Source organism: Chaetomium strumarium, assembly GCF_033439665.1.
Source record: "Chaetomium strumarium strain CBS 333.67 chromosome Unknown B0T15scaffold_8, whole genome shotgun sequence".
NCBI classification, from domain to species: Eukaryota; Fungi; Ascomycota; class Sordariomycetes; order Sordariales; family Chaetomiaceae; genus Chaetomium; species Chaetomium strumarium.
The window spans coordinates 1008127-1018056 of record NW_026944436.1 but is presented as its reverse complement, the minus strand read 5'-3'; the positions used below and the strand labels follow the sequence as shown (position 1 = coordinate 1018056).

Here is a 9930-nt window from a genome sequence, read left to right as displayed (position 1 = left end):
GTCCTTTCGACCTTCCATAGGGACTGGTCGGCGCCGGTCCCTGCGTCCCAAACCCACGGGACTGGTCGAGGTTCTCCGTTTTGGTCGGTAGGCCTGTCGGGCCAAAAGTCGTTGTCGAATTTTGATCGAAAATGGTATCGGCATTCGTGCGCGATGCACTGGAACCATGGGACGTAGACGTGGTCGTATCGCTGGGGTTGGAGTCGAAGTGCGTCTTGTTCGTGGGGTTCGTAGCGCGGGCCGAATCCAATCCAGATGCGTACCGCGTTGCTGTCCCCGACGCCGTTGTACGGCTTCTTATTCCAAAAAGTGTCCCAATCTTGTGGTTCCTGCCCCTTGAGTCTTCGCTGGTTCTGGGCCTTCTGGTATTCAGCCTCGGGGTTCTTGATTCCATTATTCCCCCTGCCCTGGCTTAGGTCCTGTGCTGGTCCATCCCACAAGTTCGAGTGGTGCTCTTCCTGGACCCTGACCAACTTGGCCTTGACGAATTCTAGTTGGCTCATGGCCTGAGCCTTTTCTTCTGCGAGTCTTCGGGTAATTGTTCGAAGCTCGGCTTGTTCCTCTTCAGCCTCCTGAAGGCGCTGGGCGAGAAAGATGGGGTTCGGGCCAACGGGTTCGTTGTCCGATTGTCGTGTCCTCCATTGACCTTCTTCATTCTGGGTCAACTGGAATCCCCAACCTTCTGCGAGTTGTGATGCTGCGGCGGCGGCAATGTCGTAGCCTGTGATGGGTTCTTCGAACGTAACGTGGGGGCTATTGCTTCCTGACCGAGAGGAGTCATCGATGCTTCCTTCAGCCATGCCTCGGTCAACTGCGTCGTCGAAGTCATCCTCGGTGTAGCTTGCCGCAGCCACTTCAACCACGCGGGTTGACTTGTCGATCGTGGCATTTTCCTTGCCGGGCACCTGCTTCCAGTTCTTCTTGCTGCGGCACTCCCGCTTGAAGTGCCCTTTCTTGCCGCAATTGAAACAGGTGGCCTGGGACTTGTCCTTCCGTCCTTTATCCTCACGCTGAGTGGCGTCCACGTCCATTGGACCAGCGTGGGTGCCATGCGACGTGCTGGGGTACTGTCGCTTCTTTTTGTCGTTTGCCTTGACGAATGTAGGCTGCGTTCCGCGTCCCTTGCGCTGCTGGCGCCTGGCATAAATCCGGTCGTCGATGCGGATAGCCATGGCGATATATTCGTCAAGCGTGTCGGGTCGGTCCTTTTGATACAGTTCATCCTTGACTTCTTCCTTCAAGCCATCGTAGAACAACTGCATAAGACCTTCGTCATTGATCTCGCACCGAAGTGAGTCCTGGCGGAACTGCATGGCGTAGGCAGCCGCCGACTTTGTCTGCCTCAGGCGTGCGAGTCGCTCCTGCGCGTGGAGCTTCTCATCATGGTCTCCGAACACCTTCTGGATTTCCTGCTCAAATTTGTCGTACGATTTGAAAATTTCAATGGTGAAATCGTCCTGAGCGTCCGCACTGTTGGTTAGCCAATCCTTGAGGGTGGGTTCAAACCATCGAAGTGCCTTCCCCTCGAGCCGCGAGGAGATGAACATGACTTTGGCGGATTCGTCCGCGAACTTGTCCGGGTAGTACTTGAGGTAGGCCCTCATGGATGTGAGGAATCCAGTGAGTCCTTCTTTGTCGCCTCCGTACTTGGGGGGTGCTTCGAGTTTGGCTCTGTCCTTGGGCTTGCCGTTGTAGGCCTCGTTGACGAGTTGCTGCATATGGCCATTCTCGGCCTCAAGCTGGGCGATTTTGGCGTTGAGAGCCTCGAGAGCCTGCTGCATCTGTCGCATGGTTGCGGCCTGGCTCTGGGATTCCGGGGTGCTAGGTGTCTGGGGCGCCATGATGGTCGGTGGTACCTTCGATCTGAACCGTGACAGAGTCAAAGGGAGTGAGCAACGTGTGACGAAACCACAGGCAGTCCTGCCTCTGAAAGGGTTCGCCGGTCGAAGGTATCTGCTGGTCGGACTGTAGGTCTCGGTGAAGCCAAAAGGTTCACAACAATGCAAGTCGCAATGTCTGCACAGTAATGTAGGGCTACTTTACTGCTTGTAATTGCTCACTGAGGAAGCTAGCTATCTGAATGAGAGGCAGAATGGTAGAACTATATACAGCTTCCTCCCCTAGGTATCCCGTACCTAGATCTCTGGAACATTTGGAACAATTGTCGTTCCCATTGTTCCATCTGGAACAACGTTCCTTGGCGTTGTTCCCCAGGAACAATCGTTCTTGGCATTGTTCCTGATTTCCCTAATCCTCATTGGTTCCTTCTTCCTCGTAATGATTGGGTACGGGCGCCGCCCGTTGACCATGCAGGTCGGCCCCCACCGGCCTCTGCAGGTTAGTTCATGACAGTAGTCCAGCCATTCTCGGTAGTTGCAATGTACCAGTCGGCTAGGAGGTTGCACTCAGTATACTAGTTGGCGAGGTAGAACTATGCTGCTAAGATAATGAACGGAGGGATAGCCTAGCCAAGGGCATTGACACCTTAGATCACCGTCGCCCATTCACGGTTGCCAGGCTAGGCTAACTTCGCCTTGCCACGGCCATCCGAAGTTATAACCACCATGCCCGGGAAGATAATGCCCATTATAAACCCAGTCTCGTCAAAGTTATAGATATCGTCATCTACGATACTATACTTGGCCTTAACATTCCGTACAAGGGCAAACCACTCGCCAATGACCTTCGGATTCTCGCACTTTGCCCTCTGGTAATCGTATCTTCGCGAATAACGTATACGGAGCTCTAGCTGGCGTTTAACAAACCGATACGCCTAGAGCTTGCCAACAGGGGGCGTATCATATACGTATAGCAGTTGGTTGGCTATATCTTCTATACCACGTAATCTCGGCGGAAAAGCTTACATAGATAGCTCAATAATATATTGAACAATAGCCTCCTCTTTAGATTGGGTAAGCTTCTTCGAATTCGCTGGAAGATCGCGTCGTATAGGCCGGCCGGTACATCGGTAGCCGAGAGTTGAAACTAGCACGTTATAGAGCTTGGCCGCGGCTCGAAGGCTTAGTTCTATATCATTTTCAAGAGCTTTAAGGGCCAAGGTTACCCTAGCTTCCTTTGAAGTGGAAGACATCTTTAGTTGTAGGAAAAACGCGTTGTTAGAGGTAGATAAGGAAGGACGCGTTATACCAAGAACTTAGTGTCCCGCTCGCTGATATGTCCCGCTCGCTGATAATGTACGTTAGTTAGTTGAAAGAGTAAAATATAAAAGATAGTAACGTGCATTATAAGCGAGCCGAACATATAAGCGAGTCGAACACTTCTTGGCATAACGTGTCTTCCCTCCACCTAAACATTAGTTTTTCTACAACCCAACATGTCTTCTACTTCAAAGGAAGCCAGGGTAATTTTAGCCCTCAAAGCTCTTCAAAACGATAAGGAACTAAGCCTCCGAGGCGTAGCCAAGCTCTATAACTGGCCAGTTACGACCCTCTACGACCGGCGCGCTGGCCGACCTGCACGATGCAACACTACGCCCAACTCGCGCCGGCTTACCAATTCCGAAGAGAAGGCCCTTGTTTAGTATATAATTGAGCTATCTGAGCGAGCTTTTCCGCCGAGACTGCGTGGTGTGGAAGATATAGCCAACCAACTGCTATGCGTATGCGACGCGCCGCTGTCATGAATTAACCTGCAGCGGCCGGTGGGGCCGACCTGCATGGTCCGCAGGCGGCGCCCGCGTCCAATCATTCTGGTCCAGGAACGGACCAATCAGAAGAGGATCACGCTTGGCATAGGGAAGGCTTGGTGATCCAGTATGAGGGATCACCGGAGGGAGGCAGTGATCCATGGGAAACCTGTAGTATATAGGATAGCTAGTCATTCGTTCTGGAGGACTCTGGGAGCTCTCCAGTGAGCAATTCAAGCAATAGTCCTTACCTATTGTGCAGACATTGCGGCAAGCATTCTTGTGAACCTTTTGGCTTCACCGAGACCTATAGTCCGACCAGTAGATACCTTCGGCCGGCGAACCCTTTCAGAGGCAGGACTGCCTGTGGTTTCGTCACAGTGCGGCCTGCAGGGTGCTTGCCGTCAGGGAAGATATAATCCACCGAGTCGCAAGTCCGAGGGACTTACGATTCCGACATCCTTTTCGGAAGGTGTGCATAGCCGAGTGGGTCAGGTTTATGCTCCACCGTCACATGCAGCGGAAGTAATCATCATATTAATCAATTGATAGGGTGGTGTTTGAGGTCTAGAAGAAGTGCAGTGGCTGCGGGTGTCGAACATATTCCACGGCCACGGCAGAGTGCAGACCTTAATCCTAGCAGACACCTATAATATAGAGTCTAACCGTTGCTCACCCCAAAATGTCAATCTCGCAAATAAAAAGGCTACTTTCTCTACAGAAAAAAGGGGATCCGATGGACTTAAGCCTTTGGATTATTGCGTGACGCTCTATTCCTTGCTGTTAAATCACTTCTTTTTTTGGTGCAGAGCTGGGACCAGCCCCCCTGTCAATATCCAACTTCCCCTCCCTAACCCTTCCTGCCCAACCCAGATACCGGGAACACTGAGATGCTAAAACCAAAACCAAGCTTGGCATGACACCACCATAAGAGAAGGATGTGTTGAAGAAACACGAGGCGCCTTATCAGTCGAAACACTCAATTTCCTGAACCTTGTGCTTGTCGAGACTGTAAGTGAGCGATATCTGAGACCGCTGGATCTTCTTAATCATCACTGAATAGTTGGCCTGCTTGCCTGAGCCGATAGTGGATACCAAACGGCTAGGTCCTAAGTTAGTAAGACTAGGTACCTCTTATACAAGGGGATTAACACCCCTTGTCTTCCAGGCTTTGAAGGTAGTAAATAGTAGGTCTAACATACACCTCAATATCGGCTGTGTAATGTCCGTGGTGTCCTTGAGTCTGCAACGCCTTCTTGATGGCGCTTTCAACCGTGTTCTTCTCTATGTCGTCAACTTTGGCAGGGCGCCAAAGGAACTCGACCCTGAGTGGGGGCGCCGCAGCAGGCCGGTTAGGACGCGGTTTCCTGGGAGCCACCCCAGTAGGCTTGGACGCCGGCCCGGCATCCGGCTTCGGGTCGGTCTTCGACTTTTGCATGGCTGAAGTGGCACTGATGCTGGAGATAGGTGAGGCGAAGGTAGAGCTAGCTGATAGTAGATTCGGTAATGTAAGAGATCGGAATGTTGTTCTTGATGTTAGAGATCGGAATGGATGATACGGATGGCCAGATACAGAAAGAGAAATGGCTTACTTATAGTTTCCTCCTGTCATACTACCTTACCTTAAGTGAGGCTGGTACTTATATCTGGTTTTGTAACTTTATCTACTTTGTTAGATGCCTGGCGTACATATGATCCTACCTGCGGCAAAGACTTAGTCTACTCTTATGAGACGGGACGAGACCCATTGACCCAACATAGGTACCTAGATGCCTGATACAGGCAGTGAAAATAAGCCTGTACAAAAGCAACGATTGCGCAGCGAAAGTGATCATATCAATCAATTGAATGGTGTTTGAGGTCTGGAAGAAGTGCGGTAGCTGCAAGTGTCGAGCATATTCCACAGTGCAGTAGACTTCCTCATGGTTGAAAGTAGCTAAACTTGGAGATAGGTAAAAGTAAACGCAAAGCTGGTAGGGGATCTTGGTAATGTGAGAGATGCTATGGAATATCGACAAGCGGACGACCAGACATAACAAGTGAAACGGCTTTGTTATGGCTTTCTCCTGGTGTACCACGCAAGGCCGTCATTCCTGCCGAACTTTGTACCTTTATCTACTCCTCAGACGGTTGCTGAGGTACTGGTCAAGATGGTGGACGCTCTGGAAAGGGATCTCTGCGTGGTTGGGCCGAGTCTCGAATTCTGCCGGTGCCGTGCTTGTTCATTGGGGCCAGCCTTAGGTAGCCGCCGCCATTCCGGGCCCAGAAGCAATTGAGAGGGCCGTGGGAAAGTTCCAACTGATCTCAATTCTGCGGCAGAGGTTTATCTACCTACTCCTACAAGAAGGTGCGAGACCCCACAGTAGATGCGGCGCATGCAACTTACGGATTTTCCATTCTTAAAACATCATCCAAATCCTCTTCAACTTTGTTGACCCAGGCCAATCATCCAGGCTCCTCGCAGAAATCTAAACTTTCCAAGGCCGCAGTCCCCTGAGGTATGCACGATGCAAGACATCTACTAGTACCTCCTGGATCAGAGTCATTAGACTTAACTCCTTGCCACTATCGTCTGGGTACAATCGTCTTGGAGTAACATCGGTCGGTGGATTGCTCCCCTTCCGGGGCGGACTACACAACTAATGTCTCGCACGCATCTAGATCCTCGATTAGGTTGGAGCTCTCCGTATTAACTTCAGTGCTGTATGCTGGCGTTAGGTATTGAGAGGTCGTAGGTGTTGAGGTTAACGCCGAAGACGTTCGCCAAGCTTTTTCGGGACCAACGGCGAAACGAAGCCCAAGCGGGTTAGTGTTCTTTGAGACCCCACCCTCGGCGCTGCGCGGCTAGGAGCTTGGCAGATCGGGTGGAGCCGGAGCTTAACACCGAAAACCCGGGGTAGGTAGGCACTCCCCCAAGCCGACTCTGCTGAGTTGCCAACTTCGAACTTGGAAACCGAACCGTTTTCGGTGATCTGCTTTGGAACGCACTCCAAGATCCGATAAGTTATGTCATTCATCCCCCATGAGAGTTTAGAGATGGGGGATTATTTCTTGTATTTAAGCATACGCTGCTCCGAATCATCTAGCCGACAATTTCAACCAAAGTACCTTAGTTAGTAATAGATCTCATCTGATGATAAAGCTTTCAAGTCTAACTAAACTCTGACCAAAGCACTTTATTATATTGGTCAAGTCACAAGCGATTCTCTATTTATACCTCCTATTCCTGCCGTCCCTTATATACATTAGAACACTGACTTAGTCGGTGTCACGAATTAAGCCAACAGGACAGCTGCAGGTGGGACAACCCGACGGGTGGCGCAGGACGCCCCCGAACCAATCGTTTAGGACCAATGAGAAGGAGCTCTAGGGAGCTCTAGAGAGCAGGCGAGAGCTCAAGGCACCAAGCCAATCAGCATGAAGGGATGGAAGCTCTCGATGGAGCCAACAGAGCACTAAGCTCTAGGGAGCTCTATAGAGCATATGAGAGCACCCAAGGATAGGCAGTATATAGTCACTCGTTCTAGAGGACTCTGGGAGTTCTCCAGTGAGCAATTACAAGCAATAGCCCTTACCTATTGTGCAGACATTGCGGCAAGCGTTGTCGTGAACCTTTTGGCTTCACCGAGACCTATAGTCCGACCAGCAGATACCTTCGACCGGCGAACCTTTTCAGAGGCAGGACTGCCTGTGGTTTCGTCACATTAGGCGGCCGAGCTAGGAGGGGCGGGGTATACGGTTAATGCCATTAACCCCAGTCCGGTATAGACGTAGCTGATGGAGAATATCCCTAAGGAGATTATAGAGATATAGAAGGTGTAGACGCCGGTGTAGAATCGGATTGGTACGGTGGACGATGTCGCGTAGGTTGTAGCGTGGTTGGCGAGTGAGGAGAGTCGGTGAGTAAGTGGGTAGGTTATTTCGGCTAGTGGTAGATGGGCTATGTATTGATGGAAGATGCTGTGATTGGGGTGAGTGCGTATATGTAGGAGTGCTTGTTACAAATCTCATCGAATTATGTATGGCCTGACTCGTCTATCACAAAATCCACACTGCACTAACAGTGCTATCCTCTTATGGAGCTTTCGTCGACAAACTGACCAACGCATCCGAATTTTCATTCCCCTCGCCGCCAAGCTCTCGAAATACCACCAGATAAAACCGCTCCTTGCGCCTCGCCACATCGTCCTGAAATGTTTGCATACATTGGAAGAAAAGTGCCTACGGCCAAGGTAATCGTCGGCCCCAAACCTCGTACTACCCGCTGCCCGGTACGTAGATTTGTTACTACGGAAGGCGGGATGGCGTGCCACACTCACTGAGACTTTCCTCTCGCCTCTGATAGGTAGCCATAGCAAGGCAAAGCTAGCCCAGCCTGGTAACCGCGAGTAGGCAATAGTGATCTAGGCAGTCAATGCCCTTGGCTAGGTTATCCCCCCCTTTATCATCCTAGCTACGCAATACTACCCTGGCAACTAGTATCAAGACTATAGGTTGATAATATATGTTATGCCTATAATAGATTGATGAATGGCAAGGGCCTTGCTGTTAGAGACATAGGCATTGCAGGCAAAACACCATGAATTGGAAATATGGAAGGTTAGTGATGTTGGGACTAAGGTGTCCAAATGGTCCAGAAGATGTGGACCTCGCTGACAGTTAAGCCTGACGGATACTCGCAACATTTGCATACGCCGTATTTGCCTTTATGTTGGATCTCGTGCCGTCTCCTAAGAGTAGACAAACCTTTGCCGCAGGTAGGATCATACATGCGCTAGGCACCTAACCAAGTAGATAAAATTTAAACGTCCGACACAAATGACGGCGTTACTAAGCATGTTAGGAGAAAGCTATAAGAACGCCAGTTCTCGTCCTTCTATGTCAGACTATCCGCGTCTCTCACATTACCAGATCCACTACCAGCAATACCGTTACCTCTATCTCTATCTTAGTATCAGCCACTTTAGCCATGCCACAGCCACAGAGTTCCAGACCGGTTCCCAAGCCTTCTGGGGTGGGTTACATGAAACCGCGTACTAGCCCGTCTTCTGGGTCGACCGGCCTCGAGGTCGACGTCCTATGGGGCACAACTACCGCCAAGAACGACGAGAAATCAGCGGTGAAGGCCGCAGTTGAGGAGCAGTTGAAAATTCTAGGAAGCCAGGAGGGATGTATCAAGGCTAAGGTTGATAAGTATGTTGAACCATATCTAAGCCTGGAAGAAAGAGGAGCGCTTGGTGGGGAGGTTCTCACTAACTATATACTTACCTACTCTTATCTTTAGATGTTCCAGTAAAGCGGGAGATTTCACCTATACATTGGTCCTCGACCGCGTTGTCAGAAAGCTGCTCGTCACTTACAGCACTTCCCTTAACAGGGTTATCGGGGTTTCGATTCCTCTTTATCCAGACAACGGACTAGCAAGGCCGCTTCCAGTTTCGTAAGGGGTTTGGTAACACATCCTTTTAGTTGTAGTGGCACGTCAAACATGGTATCTCTTTTGACATCTCTACTATTCTTATTGTCTAGGGGGATGGTCGTTGTTAATAGGATGGTTGATTACCTTATGCTGCGGGTGTCCGTCAGGATTACGGATCCGTAGTGCTAGAGAACTAGGTCAGAAAGAGCTACCCTGGTGCTATCATCAGTCTACGAGCTAGCTAGCTGGCTTACATCAATTCACTTGGTTTTTACATCATCTAGATAACTGGTTCCCTACCAGTCTAGCTGTCTTTTTCTCGTAGTTAATTCGCTAGGCCCACCGTAAAGCCTTGGTGCCGCCTACATTTCTCGATACGTTTGAACATTTCGGTTCCAACATCACCACTTTTCTATGGTTCCTATTCATGGTGTTCTGCCTGCAGTACCTATGCCTATAATAGATTAGTGAATGGCAGAAGCCTTGCATGCGCCGCATTCTGATTCTATATTAGGTCTTGCCACGGCCCGCAAGTAGACTAACTTTGCTGCAGGCAGCATCATATATACGTCCAACCAAATAGTAGGTACGACTATCAAAGAGTCCTCATCTGGGGCACCTCCTTATCGTTCGGGGCCCTATGCGACCCCGCTAGCCGCAGAAGCAGGCTATATCGTACTAGCCGTCGCCTTCGCGCACAGTGCCAACTTAGTCCACCTCCTTCGGCGCAGCACAACTCGTCGGCCGCAAATCGCCCACCATCTCGCAAGACCTACTTGCGCTGGGACCGTTCAAGGCGGTCCTTGCCGCAGCCAACCCGGCGCAGAACCAGGTCCTACTGGATTCGGTTTATAGAGGGGTTCGT

At 50.6% G+C, this 9930-nt stretch overlaps 1 protein-coding gene across 1 annotated transcript; it reads right to left on the bottom strand.

The window, feature by feature from the left end:
* Window positions 1-4525: 4525 nt before the first annotated feature.
* Window positions 4526-5084, bottom strand: B0T15DRAFT_506060 (uncharacterized protein; the record flags this gene model as incomplete). The annotated part of the gene is made up of 2 exons (XM_062867548.1): window positions 4526-4748; window positions 4849-5084. The coding sequence occupies 2 exons, from the start codon at window positions 5082-5084 to the stop codon at window positions 4613-4615; spliced, it is 372 nt and encodes a 123-aa protein (XP_062717641.1). The 3' UTR covers window positions 4526-4612.
* Window positions 5085-9930: the final 4846 nt, after the last annotated feature.